Genomic DNA, 20,994 nt, shown 5'->3' on the forward strand with positions numbered 1-20,994 from the left:
GAGGGGGGGGGGGGTACCCTGCAAGGGGAATTATTATTATTTTTTTTTTTAACCAGACATAAGCCTTATATCTGCAACTAAAGCTGCCGGTCTATTATTGATCAGTGAGTACGGCACTCCCACCCTAGTGTCTCCATTTCAATAACACGATGTGCTAAAACATGAAATGCATAGTAAAATAAATATGATCTGCCTACCCACATAGATCTGTTATCAAATGGGATGGGGGGATGGATGGACCTGGGATTAAGCTGCCAGGGGTGAGGGATCTGGAGGGGTCTGACCTGGGATTAAGCTGCCAGGGGTGAGGGATCTGGAGGGGTCTGACCTGGGATTAAGCTTCCAGTGGTGAGGGATCTGGAGGGGTCTGACCTGGCATTAAGCTGCCAGGGGTGAGGGATCTAAAGGGGTCTGACCTGGGATTAAGCTGCCAGGGGTGAGGGATCTGGAGGGGTCTGACCTGGGATTAAGCTGCCAGGGGTGAGGGATCTGGAGGGGTCTGACCTGGGATTAAGCTGCTCCGGGACACTATTGGAATACAATAGCCTGGCAGGGGGTATCCCTTCATCCATGCTGTTTAATGTGGATGGAAGAAAATTAGCTTTCAGGGGACTGAATGAGAAAAAGCTGTCAGTTTACAAGCAGCTTAATCCCAGGTCAGACCCCTCCGGCTTCAGCACCCCTGGCAGCTTAATCCCAGGTCAGATCTCTCCCGATCCAGCACCCCTGGCAGCTTAATCCCAGGTCAGACCCCTCCGGCGTCAGCACCCCTGGCAGCTTAATCCCAGGTCAGATCCCTCCGTCTTAAGAACCCCTGGCAGCTTAATCCCAGGTCAGACCCCTCCAGATCCCTCACCCCTGGCAGCTTAATCCCAGGTCAGATCCTCCGGCTTCAGCACCCCTGGCAGCTTAATCCCAGGTCAGATCTCTCCCGATCCAGCACCCCTGGCAGCTTAATCCCAGGTCAGACCCCTCCGGCTTCTGCACCCCTGGCAGCTTTATCCCAGGTCAGACCCTTCCGGATTCAGCACCCCTGGGATCCGGTGAGTTCAGTACAAGGACTTCTGCAGCCACCATATATCACAGCATAGGGGAACCCGTTGTCATGTGACAAATACAGCAAAGTGTCATGGCAGATATTCTGCTTTTAAAGTGCACCTGTCACTTTTTTCACTGCTGACGCGGCCCTATGGCTTTTCAGCATTAGGGGGGATGCATTTCCTCATTGAAATTTGGATTGACCTACTTTTGACACTAGATGTCGCTGAAGGGCCCGGAACATTCCTATAGAACAAGCGATATTGATGGTGCCGCTAGATGTCACTGTTGTCACTTAGAAGTCCCGAGTCTGCATTGTGAACACACACCGGACCCATGGCTAACCTTACTTAAAGCAGAACTCCAACCAATGATTTTTATTACAATGAAAGTTTCCTCTCTGATCACAAAGGAAGTGAGGGAGGGATGTAACCAATGAGAACCCAATAAAAAAGCTGATAAAGGTTCTAACCTTTCCTTTCTGGTCACCAGTGACTCTGTTGAAGAGCTTTGGGTGCCACTTGCTGACACTTCCAGATAGTGTGTTCCCATGCTGGGCACTGTGGTTCCACCCGCCCACCTCTATGCCACTAAGTCTGCGGTAGGAACCACAGCGCCCAGCATGGGACACACGCCCACTATACAACACACCCGGGTGTGTCGTCAGCAATGCTCGGAACTCCTAAAGAGATCTAAGACCAGTTGCCTCCCATTGGAAAGCCAGTTTTACGGGCTGCTTCTACTCAGCGACAGGGTCACTTTAAAATTTTGTAGTGAGGTTCTCGCTCTAATTTTGTGTTCCGTTTCTGTTCAATCTCTTCTGATTCCCAGGATGATGATCTGGAGGAAGGGGAGGTGAAGGATCCCAACGACAGGAAAACCAGACCGCGAATGACCTGCCGATTCTTCATGAAAGGTATGGATCGCTTGGCTAATGCTTTTTAATGTATTCATGTGGTGACACGCCCTCCATTCCTGGGCCCCGCCCACTGTGTGCTCATAGAAAATGCTGGACGTAGTTATACTCACCCAAAGCTACGAGCTGGCTTGCTCTTAGACCGGTACCTGGATCCTCTCTTCCCCCTGCGCTGCAGCGGTCCGAGGATCTTGTGTATAGGACGTGAGGACGCCGAGGGACAAGCCATGGCTGCAGCGGAGAAGGGAGCAGGGTAGCAGCCAGCCGGGGAGTATAACTTTTATTAGCACCTAGACACAAACGAGCACTTTACCCTTGCGGTGCAGGGGGAGCCCCAGTGCAAGGGTTAAGGAAAATTCTGCTTTTAGGGCTCGTGCAGAAAAACAGCTTAGCGGACATGAGGTGAACAAGCCATAAAGAAATAGTTTTATTTGTTGGATAGACCTGGAAGTCCTCTTGTGATATCCGTTTTGCTGCCGGTGTGAACCCCATCATTTTAGAATCCTCCAGTATGCAGACACATAGCGGCAGCCAGGGCAGGGGATCCTCGGGGGCACAGCTCTTTTGCAGGGTTGGGGTCCTCACAGGCTGCCCTGGTCACCTTTCCGGCATAGGCTGAGCAGTTGGCGCGCCTGCTTTGCCGTTCCGAGTTCTCTTCTTGCATCAGGACTGAGGGCTCTTGGAGGTACGGACGGGGGAGGGGGCGGGCTCAGCAGGCTCTCTTTTTAGGCCCCATTCACACTGCGCGATTCACAAATCGCGCGATTTTGCGCAAATGTTTGCATTGAGCAAGCTTGAATCGCGGCTAAATCCGCTCCAAAAATGGTCCTTCTGTAGCGACGCACGACCCGCGGCAGCAGGACCCTTTGCCCCATTGAGAAGCATTGGAGAGCGATATCGCGCGGTAAATTGCCGCGATATAGCGGGAATTACCGCGCGATAAATCGCTCAATGTGAACGGGGCCTCTAGATAGGCAGAGCCCGCTGTCAATCAGCCAGCTGGGTGGATCTCGACAGTATTGCCGGGATCCGTCCCGGCTGCGGCGCTCTCAGTATATAGCGGGCAATAGCTCGCTATATACTGAGTTTTGGGTCACGGGGGGAGGTTAGTATATGTCCTTCTGTGACCCTAAAGAGAACTATGGGATAAAAAGGTTACCCCCATAGCTCTCTTTTAAAATGGACATTGTTGGGGGCAATTTATATAGAATCCCGGAGAAGAGAGAATGTTGGCCGAAGTGACCAATCAAGTTCCTTGTTTAATTTCCTCCGAGAATACAGAGTAATACTGGATCATTGGCTGATGGCGGAGACTCGTTGTCTGCTCCATGAATGGTCCTCTTTGTTATGCTTTGTACTTCTGTTTTACAGGGTAACGTCTTTCTTTGGAAAATGCAGTTTCCTTTTTAACCGTTTCCCGTCCGTAGTCTATGAAATCTGACAACATTGACATGTATATGACGCGGTCTATCAGTAGAGTTTCCACAGCAGTTGGTTGTTCCGGGTCCTCCTGTAACAGTTTTATGACCGGTAGATCAGTTATTGGTCAATTTCCTGTATCGGGGTGACGATGCAATTTTTGGTTCTGCAGGGAAGTTGCACATCAGCACTGTCACCCTTTGGCCGGAGATGACATAACTTCTGCTCAGGCACACGGGGGGTTAATCCATCCTGGCACCTAAGCATGCCGAGTGTGTTCATTTTTCTGGCCTGGGTGTCAATGGGGGAAAATAAAGAATGAAGGTTTGTTAGGTCAAGGTAGAAAGAAACGACCGCTGTGCAGATCACACATATGTAATCAGAAAAGATGGCTGCCCCCGTGTACTCCCCATACCTTTCCAGAACTTGGGCACCCGGGAGATCATCTTGTGATGTGCACAGGCTGCGAATGGCCCACCACAGCATTTTTAAAAGGTCAAATACAAAAATGCAGGAATTGGGCTGATTTGAGGGGTGAAGGTGCAGGAATTGGGGTGATCTGAGGTTTTGTGGAGCCCTCTTGTTCCCTGGGATGCTGATTGATGCTTGAGAATTGACGATTGGCTAAGAATAGGTCGCCGTCTCCTGTGCTGATCACATTCAGGTTGAAGAAACAATGTACATGGATTATAATTGACAAATGTTGCAATAGGTTATATACGTCTTTTTGTTTTGGGACTTTTATTTCCTTTGTATTGCACAGTTAGAAGTTCCGTTCTCCGGAATATGTTTTCTCGGGTTATGTCAGGGCTGTGTGGATGTGACGGAACATACCTGAGCTGTGATGTCATTTCCTGCACCATCCTTGACATCTCTTATGTGTGTCAAACCCTTGCGGATGATTCACACTTTCTTCTGTTGTGTGTGTGTCTGAGCTGCGTCGTCCCTTTTTGTTTTTCGGGACACGTGTGGAGTTATTTTTATGTCCAAACACTCCGCTGTTTCATCAACACCCATTAGAAGGTGAATTGTGACTGGTGGAGGGAGGAAATATTCACTCTTGTGTTTCTAACATTGGAAGCGAGCGTTTTGCATATTAATAAGTACGAGTCTTTGTTTTTTATGCTTTCACTAGTTCCTTGTAATCTGAGGGTTAAGATAATTTCCGTCCTGCCTGGACAACACCCCTGTGATCAGCTCCTTCCTGCTGGAACTTGAGATTTAAAAGTCAAGTTGTACTTTGTAGCTGTTTAGTACCTTTTGGGGGGAACCCAACATGGGGCCAGTGGGCTGCATGAGACCCTTCGGCATTGTGCAGCCCTCATACTTCCTGTGGACAGTATGCGTCATAGTAGTTTATAAGTGTAAACATTTCCATAAAATCAAAAACTCGCTAAATATTAAATATTTGGTGATGTCAGGGGCCACACTTGGGGCCCTCTATAAAATGACATGACCAACGCTGGAGGAGATGATTAACCAGTTGACATCCGCGGTGTTAAACCCCCTTCCCATCCAGGCCATTTTTCAGTATTCAGCGCTGCGGTACTTTGACTGACATTTATTCCGTCATGCAGCGCTGTACTGAAATGAATTTTATACACTGCTTCCTTTATCAGGGACCCTGCCCTCATCAAGAATGGAAGAAATCGACATTAAATATACTCGCCCTCGGCCCGCAGTGTCTAGGTAAAGGTGACTTCTTCTGATCCCAAAGATCCTGGGAAATGGTTCCACAACAGCTGGAGGACCAGAATTGCCCACCCCTCCTATGATCTGATTGTGGCTGCTGTCAGGTATCATGGCCAGACAGACCATAAAGTCGTGTCGGCACTTCAAACAGAACCGGTCTTGCCGGGGTATTTGCATTAATGTAAATCTGACCTCCGGCCTTCCCTTGGGGCTTCCGTCTGGCCTCCGGCCTTCCCTGGGGGCTTCCGTCTGGCCTCCGGCCTTCCCTGGGGGCTTCTGTCTGGCCTCCGGCCTTCCCTGGGGGCTTCTGTCTGGCCTCCGGCCTTCCCTGGGGGCTTCTGTCTGGCCTCCGGCTTTCCCTGGGGGCTTCTGTCTGGCCTCCGGCTTTCCCTGGGGGCTTCTGTCTGGCCTCCCGGCTTTCCCTGTGGGCTTCTGTACTGGCCTCCGGCTTTCCCTGGGGGCTTCTGTCTGGCCTCCGGCTTTCCCTGGGGGCTTCTGTACTGGCCTCCGGCCTTCCCTCGGGGCTTCTGTCTGGCCTCCTGGCCTTCCCGGCTTCCTCTGATGTCACTGCACACTGGGAGATTCTCACAATGTGCATTAGAAGCTGCAGCAAGTCAGATAGAGTCCGCCTCATTTCCTGGCTGTAGGATGTCCAGCATCCTCCAGCGCTTTCCCTGACTTCCTGTCCAAGTGACAACAGTAAGTGAGAGATTTCCATTTTAGACTGTTGTCCCCGTTTTGAAGGCTTCCTCTATTCCTCTATTCCTGATCTGGTGACACCTGTAAAACATTGCATTTCCTATCACTTCCTGTCTCCGGGATATCCATCACCAGGACAAATGGGGTGAATCTCCTGAAAAAAAAACCTGACGTGTTCTAATCCTTTCCGCACTTCATCTAAACATTCTGTTCATATTCATTGAATCTTCCCAGTGATTGTTCTTCAGTACAGAAGGGGTTAAGCATGGGACATCTCCTGGGTGTTCTGATCAGCCACGCCCCTCTTTATACAGCTCCGCCCTGAACGCCGTTCTATAAGGTACCTCCAGGCACTTTTATTTGTTACATAGCGAGGAGAGATTACATTGTTTGTCACTTCCTGTCTTCGCACTCGTATGGACGTCGCTCATCGCTGGGCGTGCTGCTTCATTGCCGCACTCTGGTTTTTCCCAAACATATTTACTTATTTATTCGGATCTTTTGCGAGCATGCCATTGGCCGGTCTTATGACCGACGATATGGGAAATGTTTTTTTTTCTCACAGCCGGCATGCATGAGCAATAAAAGACAATAACACTGCAGGTTCTTTTATGACATCCAATGGTTGTGTGTGACGTGTGGAGTGTAAGCTCCTGGGGCCACGTGCAGCGGGTTTTCCCCCTCTTTAGTACATGTGTGCTGTGTTGACTGTTCAGAGCCGATTTTATAAACCAGTTCAGCCCTCGGCCCTGTACACCGCCTATGGAGCGGGGCGATGTGTACATTCCTGCTATGCTATGAACTTTGTCATTACTGAAGATAACAAAGTCACACATTTGTATCGTTTTGTTTTAGGACAAATAAAGATTTCTTTTAGGGCTTGTTCACACCAAACGCGTTCCGGGAGCAGAGCGGAGCAGTTACGGAACGCATGAAAACTGTGTCCAATGTATTCCAATGGGATTTTGGGCTCTAGTTCACACCGCAGCGTTCAGTTCCAGAGCATGTAAAAAAAACTGCAGCAAGCCCTATTTTACCTGTTCTGGAGTACACTGAAAGCCCATTATAAACTAAAAAAAGGGCAGTTTATTTAACATTTAACAAAGGCCCGAACGCATCAAAAACGCGGCATAACGCACTGCGCGTGCAGAAACTCCTGCAGATCTGGTCTGCATTTGGTGTGAACAAGCCCTTAGGGACGTTGTCTAGCAAAAATTATTTTAAAGAGCAACTCCGGGTAAACCCCCCGCACTGCAAGAGTTAGTAAAAATGTCTGCCTGGGGTTCTGCTTTAAGGGGAGAAGGAGAAAAAAGCGTTAATAGAGAAATAAAGGCAACTATTTCATTATTTTTAAGAGATGATTTACCTCTTCCTTTCTTTTTTTTTGAGTTTACTACTGTACTCCTGTGACCCAAAGTTGGCAGATAGCGGGCTACTGCTATACAGCATTATTGTCGGGATCCACACTGCTGCCTGATTGACGACTGGCTCTGCCTCTCTAGAGCCAGACCCAGCTGTGCCCACCCCCTCCCCTGTCTGTCTCCCCAGTGAGCATCTCCACTTTGTATCTCTCTATCTCCCCCTCTGATCAATGTTTATAAACAATGTTACTTTGTATCTCTCTATCTCCCTCTGATCAATGTTTATAAACAATGTTACTTTGTATCTCTCTATCTCCCTCTGATCAATGTTTATAAACAATGTTACTTTGTATCTCTCTCTCTCTCCCCTCTGATCAATGTTTATAAACATTGTTACTTTGTATCTCTCTATCTCCCTCTGATCAATGTTTATAAACAATGTTACTTTGTATCTCTCTCTCTCCCCTCTGATCAATGTTTATAAACAATGTTACTTTGTATCTCTCTATCTCCCCCTCTGATCAATGTTTATAAACAATGTTACTTTGTATCTCTCTATCTCCCCCTCTGATCAATGTTTATAAACAATGTTACTTTGTATCTCTCTATCTCCCCCTCTGATCAATGTTTATAAACAACTTTGTATCTCTCTATCCCCCCTCTGATCAATGTTTATAAATATTACTTTGTATCTCTCTATCCCCCCTCTGATCAATGTTTATAAATATTACTTTGTATCTCTCTATCCCCCCTCTGATCAATGTTTATAAATATTACTTTGTATCTCTCTATCCCCCCTCTGATCAATGTTTATAAATATTACTTTGTATCTCTCTATCCCCCCTCTGATCAATGTTTATAAATATTACTTTGTATCTCTCTATCCCCCCTCTGATCAATGTTTATAAATATTACTTTGTATCTCTCTATCCCCCCTCTGATCAATGTTTATAAATATTACTTTGTATCTCTCTATCCCCCCTCTGATCAATGTTTATAAATATTACTTTGTATCTCTCTATCCCCCCTCTGATCAATGTTTATAAATATTACTTTGTATCTCTCTATCCCCCCCTCTGATCAATGTTTATAAACAATGTTACTTTGTATCTCTATCTCCCTCTGATCAATGTTTATAAACAATGTTACTTTGTATCTCTCTATCTCCCCTCTGATCAATGTTTATAAACATTGTTACTTTGTATCTCTCTATCTCCCTCTGATCAATGTTTATAAACAATGTTACTTTGTATCTCTCTATCTTCTTCTGTACAATGTTTATAGACACTGTCTCAGATGGTCAATTTTGTTGACCGTGGCAAGTATTATAAGTTCTGTGTTTACACATACAATTCTGGCTGACGTTTTGACAGTCTGCAATTGCCAGCAAGTCTGTGGGGGGGAATAGTGATAAAATGTACTGTACACTGTTTACTTGTTTTTTTTTTGGGGGGTTTGGGCACTTGTGTAGTACACCCGGTGTTTATCACGGGTTACGCTATATGCTGATGTGCAATGTGTGCCGGCGCAGCTGCTTGCACTCTCCTCCAGGGGGCACCGGTGACAAAGCAATTGTGGGATATTTGTCAGCTCAAACAAGGACCATAATGGCAGGATCACCGGGTATTAATTAAATCAATTGAAAGAGTGTTACCATGATGAAGCTTGGTTGGCGTTACCAGACCCTGAAGTGCACCTGTCATAAGAAAAATAGGGCTGCCATTGTTGACCAAAAATGCAATTTTCCTGGCTGCGTCTTCTGTATGTCTGACTCCTTCACTGCGACACGCATAAATCTAATGAGTGTCAATGAAACGTCATAAACCCTGCTATCTATACTCGCAGCTTGGGATTTGGTGTCGAGGGTCACCTTAAGTCTCTGTTCACACCTAGGCGTATTGTATATGCCCGTCTGTCGCGCTTTTTTCGCACGTTTTTTTTTACCGCGATTCCGAGGGCTACTTTTGGCTGTATCCCAATGGAAAACGCCCTACAAAACGGCCCAAAGTAGTACCTGGACCTTTTCAGGCGTGGGCCATTTTGTAGGGCGTTGGGGACGGGCGGAAATACGGCAAGGTGGGAACGAGACCATTGACTACAATGCAATTTATATTTTTGACCGTTTTGTAGAGCGTTCGTCGAGCGTAGAACGCGCTACAAAACGGTCAGGTGTGAACGAGGGCAAAGGCTGACAGTTGCTGCCCCTTCAATAGTCTGCAGACCGGCTGAATGTAAACAAAGCACTGTTTACACTGCCTGGGCATGTGATGACAGGTCAAAAAAAGAAAATGCGGAGGTAATAAGTTACAAGACGTCTTATAGGGGTGGTTGGGCAGCACACTGGACAGGCTGTGATGACCTCTCTGGCGCTGGGTGGTATAGAACCTTCTTTTCTTCCTTCCCTTTTTTTAATGCTGCGGCAGATCCGTGCGCTTTCTTTGTGACTTCTGTTTTATCATCTCGCTTTATTGAATGAACCAGAACAATTGACTATTTTTAGGTTCATTTTTGCAGGCAATTGCACATGGGGCATGAGCTGTCGGTTTATACACCCCGGGATGAATGATAAGGGGAATTATTCTCTGATATCTAAACCTGACCCGTTTTCCCCCAACGGCACCGCCCCCGGCGTGGCTCAGCTGCCTCAGAACCCTTGGGTAAGTTGTCATCACTGAAAAATTACTGTTCTGCCCACTTTTGTGTGTTCCAGCACCTTCTGGAGACAGTTGTACCGACCCGGGAACTCGGCACAGGGATGGTGGGAGCCCCTTATGATCGGCACAGCAGGCGTACAGACCCGGGAACTCAGCATAGGGATGGTGGGAGCTCCTCATAATGGGCACAGCGGGGGTACAGACCCGGGAACTCAGCATAGGGATGGTGGGAGCTCCTCATAATGGGCACAGCGGGGGTACAGACCCGGGAACTCAGCATAGGGATGGTGGGAGCTCCTCATAATGGGCACAGCGGGGGTACAGACCCGGGAACTCAGCATAGGGATGGTGGGAGCTCCTCATAATGGGCACAGCGGGGGTACAGACCCGGGAACTCAGCATAGGGATGGTGGGAGCTCCTCATAATGGGCACAGCGGGGGTACAGACCCGGGAACTCAGCATAGGGATGGTGGGAGCTCCTCATAATGGGCACAGCGGGGGTACAGACCCGGGAACTCAGCATAGGGATGGTGGGAGCTCCTCATAATGGGCACAGCGGGGGTACAGACCCGGGAACTCAGCATAGGGATGGTGGGAGCTCCTCATAATGGGCACAGCGGGGGTACAGACCCGGGAACTCAGCATAGGGATGGTGGGAGCTCCTCATAATGGGCACAGCGGGGGTACAGACCCGGGAACTCAGCATAGGGATGGTGGGAGCTCCTCATAATGGGCACAGCGGGGGTACAGACCCGGGAACTCAGCATAGGGATGGTGGGAGCTCCTCATAATGGGCACAGCGGGGGTACAGACCCGGGAACTCAGCATAGGGATGGTGGGAGCTCCTCATAATGGGCACAGCGGGGGTACAGACCCGGGAACTCAGCATAGGGATGGTGGGAGCTCCTCATAATGGGCACAGCGGGGGTACAGACCCGGGAACTCAGCATAGGGATGGTGGGAGCTCCTCATAATGGGCACAGCGGGGGTACAGACCCGGGAACTCAGCATAGGGATGGTGGGAGCTCCTCATAATGGGCACAGCGGGGGTACAGACCCGGGAACTCAGCATAGGGATGGTGGGAGCTCCTCATAATGGGCACAGCGGGGGTACAGACCCGGGAACTCAGCATAGGGATGGTGGGAGCTCCTCATAATGGGCACAGCGGGGGTACAGACCCGGGAACTCAGCATAGGGATGGTGGGAGCTCCTCATAATGGGCACAGCGGGGGTACAGACCCGGGAACTCAGCATAGGGATGGTGGGAGCTCCTCATAATGGGCACAGCGGGGGTACAGACCCGGGAACTCAGCATAGGGATGGTGGGAGCTCCTCATAATGGGCACAGCGGGGGTACAGACCCGGGAACTCAGCATAGGGATGGTGGGAGCTCCTCATAATGGGCACAGCGGGGGTACAGACCCGGGAACTCAGCATAGGGATGGTGGGAGCTCCTCATAATGGGCACAGCGGGGGTACAGACCCGGGAACTCAGCATAGGGATGGTGGGAGCTCCTCATAATGGGCACAGCGGGGGTACAGACCCGGGAACTCAGCATAGGGATGGTGGGAGCTCCTCATAATGGGCACAGCGGGGGTACAGACCCGGGAACTCAGCATAGGGATGGTGGGAGCTCCTCATAATGGGCACAGCGGGGGTACAGACCCGGGAACTCAGCATAGGGATGGTGGGAGCTCCTCATAATGGGCACAGCGGGGGTACAGACCCGGGAACTCAGCACAGGGATGGTGGGAATGCCTCTTAGTGAGACAGTAGGCCCATTGGGCCTGTAGTTTGGGAGGAGGTTGGGTGATGGATTCTCAAGGGGGTAGAAGTTGTCTGTGTAGTATAGAGCTCTGAGTTCGTACCTCTGACCTTCTTTTGGTTTATTGCCGTTATTTATTGTTGGATTGTCATTAATGTTCCTTTTTTTTTTCCTGTCTTTTCAGGGGGCTCCAGTCACCGAGGAGCTTCTCCCTCCCCCTGTTCTGGAACCGCCAGCAGAGAGCGCCTGGGAGAGAGGACTTCGACATGCTAAGGAGGTAGAGTATCTCTACACTTGAGCACACATAGTTAGGGGGTCAATGAGGGAAAAAACTGACATTTTAAGAAAATCCCACTGTGGTTTTATAGGGATCGCAGCCCTCTCACTGCTTAGTTCTGTATAGCCTCCTGAGATGTAGTAACATGCAGCATGTCAATGTGGCTCCTCGTCTGCATTCCGTGCAGGCTGCTCTGGCTCGTCATATGCAGATAAGTGGCATTCATTTGTTCCCTATGGTTCTGTGTATGATCTCCACATCCTAGAGAGGCTGGAATTCACCCAATGGAATTCACCTTCCGGAGAGAGAAAGCCGTAACTATACGCCTCACAAACAATTGTATTTTGGTTGTCAGTTTTCCAAGGCGGAGCTTATTTGCATATTGAGGACTTGGGGAGATCTCTGCCGGTTTAATAACTTTTTAATGCAATAAAGTAAAACTAAAGGCTGCTTATGCCCAACTTTTTTCAAGCACCCAGCACTATTGTAATTATATTAATTGGTGGCCAGAAATCTTTAGCTGCTTACACCAAAAAGAATTGTTCTCCATTAATGTGCAGGGCATAGTGGGAGATCTTATGCAATCCTTGAATGTCCCATCCGGCAGCCCTGCTGGCTTCCAACAAAACTACATCCCCCATAATGCCATCGCTTCTCGGCCTTTTGGCTAAGATCAAGTGTAGTGTCTGTTCTTATCGGTGCGGGAGGGGAAAGGAGCCGCTGTACTGGCCTTTTGGCTAGTATGGCTGGAATCGGAGTACCCTGCCTGGTGACGGGGGTTCCTAAAAGGCTCTGGCAATGGGGAGGAAACCGAGTGAGCGTCCACTCACGTAAGAGTGGGGGTCGAGAGTACTCGTGGGGTGTAGGATCCCACAAGTGTGAACTTTGGCATGACACCGTATGCTTTTTGCTGCACATGACCTCTTGGGCTAGGCCTTTTGGCTAAGGCCGCAAAGGCCTAGCCATTGTATACACTTTGGTACTAAATTATTTTTCTTCACTGTTTGTGCACCTTACACTTTTTTTTGTGTTTTCACTCCGCATAATGCCATGCATTAAGGGGATTTAACTCTTAAGGCGAGTGGAAATCACTCAGCCTCGTAGTTCAGGCCGACCTGTGACAATGAAACTGTCACAGGTCGGCTCAATAGATCGGGAACGTCGCTCGCTCACTTCTCGATCTATCCCTGCAGAGAGGCGTGACTGTCACGGCTCCCTGCAGGGATTCCCCCCTCCCCTGTCTGATCCTCTAGCGGTGACTGGAGGAACGGACAGGGGAGGGAGCGGGTACAGCTGGCTCTGTCAATCTCACAGCTGGGTGGATCTCGACAGTAATGCCGGGATCTGCCCGGCTGAGGCGTCTCAGTATTCAGCGAACTGTAGCTCGCGGAAAACACTGAGCTTTGGGTGACGGGAGGACGCTAGTTTGTGTCTTCCCGTTACCCTTAGGAGAACTATGGGGAAAAGCCCTGACCTCATAGTTCTCCTTTTAACATTACCAGCCAATCAGGTTTTATTCTTTATCAGTATGTGCTTTGACTCCACTGTTATGGTCAGTCTTTTCGGTCTGCTTGTACGAGCAGTGACAGGTCACGATCGTCTCCGAATTGAGCTGTAATGTTTCTCTCTCAGGTGTTGAAGAAAGCCACCATTCGGAAGGAGCAGGAGCCGGACTTCGAGGAGAAGCGTCTGACGGTCACCATCGGAGAAGACGAGCGAGACTTAGATAAAGAAAATGATTACTTCCGGGACTGGAACTACCGAATCACAAGAGAAGTGCGAGAAACCGGGTGCGTTGTGTAAAAATAAATGTTCGCAATTGTCCGTCCCCCAAATGTTTCCATGCAGTTGAGGGAATGTCAATGAAGCTGAACTCCGGACATATTTATCTCCTCTGCACCAGGGAGGATGAGCAGCAGAATGACTGACTGTAGGACAGCGGGGAAAGTAGCTGTCAATCGCATAGAGCTGGGGTAACCAAGGGGCAGCAAAGCTGACTGTGTGGCTGCTGGCATGCCATGCATCAATATGATGTCTTTTAGCTCCGACCAGCAAGCTCAGGCACACAAATTTACCATGACAGAATGTATTAGAGGTATTTATATAGCGCCAACAATTTACGTAGCGGTTTATATAGAATGCATTCACATCAGTCCCTGCCCCCGAGGAGCTTACATGAAATCTAAGTTCCTTATTTCGCATACACGCATTCACGCATTCATTCAGGGCCAATGTAGACAGGAGGTAATTAACCTTCCAGCAGGGCTCTGGAGTGTGGGTGGAAACCCATGCAAGCTCCTTTCATATAATGTCCAGACCGGTATTCGAACCCTGGACCCCCAGTTCTGCAAGGCACTAATCCACAACATGGATCTGCTCCCATGTTTGACATGGTCAATTTTAATCAGTAAAAGAGGGGGACTGGCAGGGTCAGTGGGTATTTGCTACTTCATTGAGTGTGTAGAAACAACATGATCAAGAAAGTTTTTATTAATACCAGTGCATCATTTTAAATAGGGATGCACAGATGCTTTTCGAGTACCAGTGAAGATACTTGGGCATTTTCATGAGAGCTCGCAGGGTTGCAGCTGGGACCGGGCTCTGGCGCTCCACCAATGCCCTGAAATCATTAGTCTGTATTGTTTTAGAAAAACTATCACATGACCATAAACAAAAATGTATCAGTACTTGTAAGTACTCGGCAAGTACCAGTACTCGTAAAACTGGTATCTGTGCATCCCTTTATGGTTATAAAAACAAAATCGTACATTAAAACAGAGATGTACAAATCCCAGGCGCTCCGTGTGCTCCTTACAAATGACAGCCGCCTCCTAACATTTGAATTTTTCTCTAGTCTAGTCTTGGAGCTCGACAGTATCAGTACATGTACTCGTACCATACTGTACTTGGTATCGGTGCATCCCTAATTTTAAATATTAATTTTAGAGATACACTTTAAAGAGAACCAGTCTCAAAAGGACATTTGTAGGACAAAGAATGGTTGGACTGACTCAAGGCATTCGGCTCAGTGAAGGCTGATGGTACTGTGGGAATTATTTGTAAAAAGTGTACTCATTTTTTAAAGGGAACCAGTCACTACTGAGCATTTGTTGCAATCTAATTCTCAGCTGAGTGCAGCCATAGTCTGTGTCACATTATGTACTGCCAGTGACAGGATAGGTAAGGACTCGCCTGCTCCATAAGGCTGTAAGAGCCTTTACAGACCTATAACAGGGAATATTTGCAAAGTTGATCATTCAGAAATCAGCTTTTCTAGAACAGGACACGTTCCATGCGAGTAAACCCCAAGTGCTGTATTTTTTAAGGGTATTTATCACAGTGTTATATTAGCATGAGAAGTCTCTGATGGAAGCAGCCACTCGCTCATGTTGTGCATGGTGTTTCTGGGGTTGTAAAGCTGAGCCAATTCACCAACTTGCTACCCCGGCATTTAGGTCAGCAAAACCCTTCTTCCTTTAGAGGCCAGGCATTCAGCTGATTTGCTTTGTGACAGGGTCCCTTTACTTTTTTTTTGTTTTCTTCTTTATTTCAGGGAAGTGGAGTTTAGAGAAACGATCACACACGGGTAAGTGATTGCTGCATGTCTGCTGTGCTTTCAGACCTCATTCACTAGACCCAATAAGATGGAGTCAGTCGGTTCATGTGTGGGCACTAAGGAACCACCCACAGCACTGTACTTTTCATCAGTGTCAGGGCGTATTCTGTGTTGGTGATTGGTTTACCCTCGGGGTTTATTATCTTAAAGAAATGACATATATTGCTGGTTACCATTTCTTAGATGTGGTGGCTGCATTCGTTTTCTTTCAGTTTTTTTTTTTTCACCTGGTGATCCTGCCAGTAACACACTTCCTGTCCTAGGGTAACAACACTTACTGTGCTGTACCTGGGGAAGAGCAGTGCTGTTGCCCAAGGACAGGACTACATAACCCTTCACATCTACTTGTCGCTATAACATGGGGAGGGGAAATGTTGTCTATTCTACAGAGCTAGCTGGGAACTGCCTGAGCCGACTGCTATCGGTTACATTATCAGCTCAGCCCATTAGATTTCTGGCAGGATCAACATATCCGTCCCAAGTATAGAAAATATATAACAAAACTCATTCAATGGTATATTTATCAAACCAAAGGGAGCATGTAATAGAACATTGTTGGGGGTCAGGTGGTGGTGGGGGGGTGGAGATCACATGCTCCTCCATACCTGGAAGTACTGACCTTTTCCTTTCCAGCCCCCTTTGTAAAAATGAAGCAATAGGAAGTTTTTCTTGTCCATTGAGGGGCTCAGGAAGTCGTATGCCGTCGGGTTATACTGCCTACAGGAGGACTGGACTGTGCCGAACCACATTCCCTTTTGTTAAAATAAAGCAGAAGCAAATATTTCCCGCTACCTGCCAGACACGTATGCTGAGATCTGAATTTTAGCTCCTGTGCATTGCCATTCCTCCGCAGCCTGCCCTAGGTCCGCATCACCTAAGTCACGAGCACAATGCTCTAGGTTAGGCTAATATTTTCCCTGGCGATCGCCATGTGGGTCAGAGTGGCATTTTTCAGGGTGTCAGGTCCTTGGCTGTGCCATAGGTTGTCAATCAGATGAAATGATCATGTGACAAAAGGTGAAGAGAATAAAGTGTCTTTCCAAATGAATTTGCGCACGTTTCTCCGTGTGTTTACAATCCCATGTAGAGCGCAGAACGGCGATTAATTTTCCACACAGTGCCCACGCATTCACATCTTAAACCTTCTTATAGGGTTTGTAGCGGATGCAGCGAATGACAGTCCAGGACCGACTCCAAATAGTATAGGAACCCAGAAGCTGTAAAAAGGTTAAATTGGCCATGTGACGCTCGCCTGGCGGCTATTTTTGTCATGTTTTGACCGTCGGGTCTATAAAACCCACGGCTTTATCTCCTAGAAGGTGTAAAAAATCTATATAAACCAAAATAACTTCATTTTGTGACGATCTTGCGGTTTATGTCGCTTAAAGGATTATTAAACCCTCACGTTTGTTTTGCATATATCTGAGGCTAGCAAGCAGTAGATATATGCAAAAAGTTTTTTGTTTTTTTAAACTATTGAAACAGGTTTAAACTTACTTTGTCTACGCCGTTCGCTCCTGTCCGAACATCTGAGAGTCTCGGGCGACCGCAAAGGATCTTGGGGCGGGCGCATGCGCAGTTCAGATGTTCGGCCGGGAGACGAAGAGAGACACAAGGTAAGTCTATGGAGCAGCGTGCACCCGCACAGACTCCGTGGGATATGAGCGAAGAGGAGGGCAGAGGAGTCGGCGCCGGCTCGGAGGGCAGAGGAGTCGGCGCCGGCTCGGAGGGCAGAGGAGTCGGCGCCGGATGACCGTGAAGTGGAAATTTACTCTTGTTTATTTACAGTGCTTGCGTCTTCCAGCAGAAGAATGCCCCGGTTTATAGACCATCAGTTAAAACCCAATAAAAATAGCTGCCATGTGAGGGTCACATGGTGTGTTTTACTTTTTTTTTTTTTTACGGCCTTTGGATCCTAGTGCTTATTGAACTTGGTCTGGGCTGGTAATCGCTGCAAGAGTCGGACTTCCTCCACCTCCGCGGGCAATAAACGATAATTGGGGGCAAAGCACGTTGGGGCTTTGCACACGGAGTGGAAGCTTACTTACCGTTGTGCTGTGACCTGAATCAGAAGATGATCAGAAAATGGAAAGTTTTGTTGATTATACATTTTTTACACCTCCCAGCAGAAAATGCCCCGATTTTATGGAGCCATCGGCCAAAGCATAATAAAAATAGCTGCGCTGCGATGGTCACATGGTGCAATTCACCTGTTTACAACCTCTGGATTCCTGTCTTATTTGGACACGGTCCGGCCCAGTCATGTGCCGCAACAGACATCTGCTACACATGCGAGCAATAAAACCGCTTCAGAGGCGAGCACGTGGGGGCCGTGCACAGGAATCACTACACGAGGGATAGAGAAGGTTTATTTCATGAATTTTCCACAGTGAAAACGCGTTGTGTATCATAATAAACTGTACAGGTCAGGAGAGGTTTCTGCAGGAAAAGAGGCCGAGCACCTTCACCTAATATGTCACAAAGTCCTTAAAGGAGAACTATGAGGGGGAGGGGCTTTTCACTCACCTCATAGTTCTAGCCGACCTGTGACAATGAGACTGTCACAGGTCAGCTCAGTAGATCGGGAGGTGAGCGAACACATACCGGCGTTCGCTCACTTCTCGATCCTGTCACGGCTCTCTGCCGTGACAGGGGAGGGGCTGGATTCCCCCCTCCCCGCTCCGATCTGCCAGCGCTGACTGGCGGAACGGACGGGGGAGGGGGTGGGTACAGCTGGCTCTGCCTCTAGATAGGCAGAGCCAGCTGTCACTCACGCAGCTGGGCGGATCCAGACATCGATGTCGGGATCCGCTGCGGCGTCTCAGTATATAGGGAGCTGCAGCTCGCGGTATACTGAGCTTAGGGTGGCGGGAGGACGCTAGTTTGTGTCCTCCCGTTACCCTAAGGAGAACTATGGGGGAAAACACTGGCCCCATAGTTCTCCTTTTTAAAGTGTACGTCGGGGCAAATAAAGAAACCTGCTCCGTACATCTCTGCAATGCATGCACAATCCCCCATGTTTTAACCCTTCAAAGACACTACAGGTACAGAAAAATACCTGCCAAAAATACACTCGGCATCCTTTTGTGGGCTGATCACACACAGGGGTTCATTTATAGAATTCCGCCCAGCCTATAGCTGGCCTGGTGCCGTTCGCGCACCAGTAGTGTCTCCATATGGTGCTGACGAGGGAATTCCTATACTCGTCAGCAGCAACTTTTAGAAATGTTCTCCACAGCATGGACTGAGCGGTGTCAGCCCTCACCAGTTGTCATTTGCTGAACTACTCAAACCCTCCAATTCTCCCCATCTCTACAACGTAGGCACTAATTCTGTAGTCCTTGATATAATGATGGAAGTGAGCACTGGACGCAGGGCAGCTTTGGCAGGATCAAGATGCACCTTTTTATTTTTTTGCACTTCTTGAACAGATATAACAAAACTTCTTCAATTGTATATTTAACAGTCCAATTAAATATTGTTAGTTTACATTAAGTAGACCAGTTAGAGGCAGAGTCTATGCAAAGCGGCAGGGCCTGTGTAAAGCACCTCCTGACCACTTTATACTCCCCTGTCTAGTGCTCCTTCACCGCTCCTCCTTTGGAGTGGCACCACGCCAATCCAGAATGATATATTTTGACTAATCAACAGTGTAAAGGAGCTGACGCGTTTCAGGGGTTCACACACTCCCCCTTCATCAGGGCTAAAGTACAGTGTGACTGCACGGCCTGAAATGAAATATTAATAGGTCTCCAATGGGAAGTTGGCCTCAGCAGGCCGTGCCTCATTCAGCTTCATGCTGCTCTACCGGTTGATGCAACAACACTGAACACTTGTATTGAGTACTATTTTAAATGTGGATAACTCCATCAATCATTCACTCATTTATTTATAACTTCATTTTATTTTAGGGACCCGTACCCAGATCCGTACTATGACATAGAGATGGACCGATATTGGCGAGGTGGGCAGTACGAGAATTTCCGCGTGCAGTACACAGAATCGGAGCCGTACCGCTATCGAGTAAGACATCCAGTGCACACTACACCCAAATGTACAGAGAGACGGACGGTTCCTGGGTTAGCCCAAAGAGTACCTGTAGTGTTGGTGAAAGCAGATTGTTCTAAAGGAGGGGAGGGTCAGGCTGGTAGACACTTCCCCTGATTACTTTGTTCTTGAGGGAAAAGTGAACCTGTGCTTTGGCCCTATGGGGGGGCCCCCTCCACAGGCGTATATACTCTCCTTCCATCCTCTCCCTCTTTGCTGTTCCGTAGTTTACCTCCTTTCACTCACAGAGACTGGTTGTTGGAGTTGTAACTTGCACAGGGCTATGGACTGGCTGCCTGTCTCAGTGCTGTCGCACGCTCCTCCATACATCAAAGTAGCGGGTTTGTCTTTAGGTTCCTGATGCTGAACAGAGGCAATGGACAAGCATGCAAAAGAAAGGAGTTGCTGGAGAGGGGTTGGGGGATTAATGCAAACCTGTGCTTTGCCCCAATTGGGCCAGATTTGCATTTAAAGGTAGAATTTCACTTTAAAGGGTTGAACGGCCACGCTGTATAATATATCATATCCCTTTTAGAGTATTGAGTAATCCTTATAAAGCCTTAAAATCTATTTTTTTTGTTTTCCCCCCGTTCAGTCAGTGTAATTGTCTGATTTGTTATTTATATCGAGTCACATGCCAGCTAAAAGTTGAAATGAGGCTTGCAGAGCGCATGCTTTGAAAGCTATTAGGTGGGATGTGTCGGTATCTAGTGGACGTACAGAAGGGCAGAGAGCTCAGGGATGGCATTAGAGTGTGAATGTTGGTAGTACGGATGCAGTGATGCCGGTTTTTCGGTATCGAGCGCTGATATTTTTTTCCCCGGTAATCGCCAATACCGGAAGTCCCATTAAGGAAGCCAGGCGTCTTGTAAAGACTCGCCACTCGGCTTACTGATTACCAGGGAAGCCATCTCCAGGCTTCTCGTCAGTAGAGGACAAGAAAGCATGGAGCCGGCTTTCTGGCCGATCCAGAAGCCGGGCGCCGTGTAATGACACCGTACAATGTCATTACACGGTGCTTCCTGATTGGTCGGGAAGCTGGCCAATCAGGAAGTCGGGCAGCGAGTCATTACACGCTGCTCCAATGCCTAGCCCGATACCCGAGCTTCTGGTATCAGGAAGCCGGGCAGCGAGTCATTTACACCCTGCCCGGCTTCCTGATTGACAGGGAAGCCAGCTCCATGCTCCCTCCTCACAAGTGACAAGGGAGCATGGAGCCGGTTTCCCAGCCAATCAGGAAAAGGGGCAGAGCGTAATGACTTCCTGCCCGGCTTCCTGATAACAGAAGCTCGGGTATCGGGCTAGGCATCGGAGCATTTGGGTGAGTACCAGTACACGCCCAAATACTCTGCACAGATACTGATACTAGTATAGGTATCGGTGCATCCCTAGTTGGTAGTCAAGTGAGCAGGCAGGGGGTCCGGCAGTGTTGTAGGGTCTGTTACTCTGTTTAATACAATGTAGCAGGAAAACTCAAGACTGCGCTGCTTATGTTCACAGAACTAAA

General features: G+C 48.4%; 1 protein-coding gene across 1 annotated transcript in view; it reads left to right on the top strand.

Moving 5' to 3' along the window:
* The window catches only part of ZC3H18 (zinc finger CCCH-type containing 18), a 71,279-nt gene that overhangs the window by 9,519 nt on the left and 40,766 nt on the right, over window positions 1-20,994 (top strand). The window contains exons 3-8 of the mRNA XM_018560563.1: window positions 1,870-1,954; window positions 9,640-9,782; window positions 11,732-11,824; window positions 13,457-13,614; window positions 15,378-15,410; window positions 19,352-19,463. Coding sequence (XP_018416065.1) covers window positions 1,870-1,954; window positions 9,640-9,782; window positions 11,732-11,824; window positions 13,457-13,614; window positions 15,378-15,410; window positions 19,352-19,463 — 624 coding nt within the window. The remainder of the gene's footprint in view (window positions 1-1,869; window positions 1,955-9,639; window positions 9,783-11,731; window positions 11,825-13,456; window positions 13,615-15,377; window positions 15,411-19,351; window positions 19,464-20,994) is intronic.

Source organism: Nanorana parkeri, unplaced genomic scaffold (genome assembly GCF_000935625.1).
Source record: "Nanorana parkeri isolate BGI_ZX_2015 unplaced genomic scaffold, ASM93562v1 scaffold465, whole genome shotgun sequence".
Taxonomy (NCBI): domain Eukaryota; kingdom Metazoa; phylum Chordata; class Amphibia; order Anura; family Dicroglossidae; genus Nanorana; species Nanorana parkeri.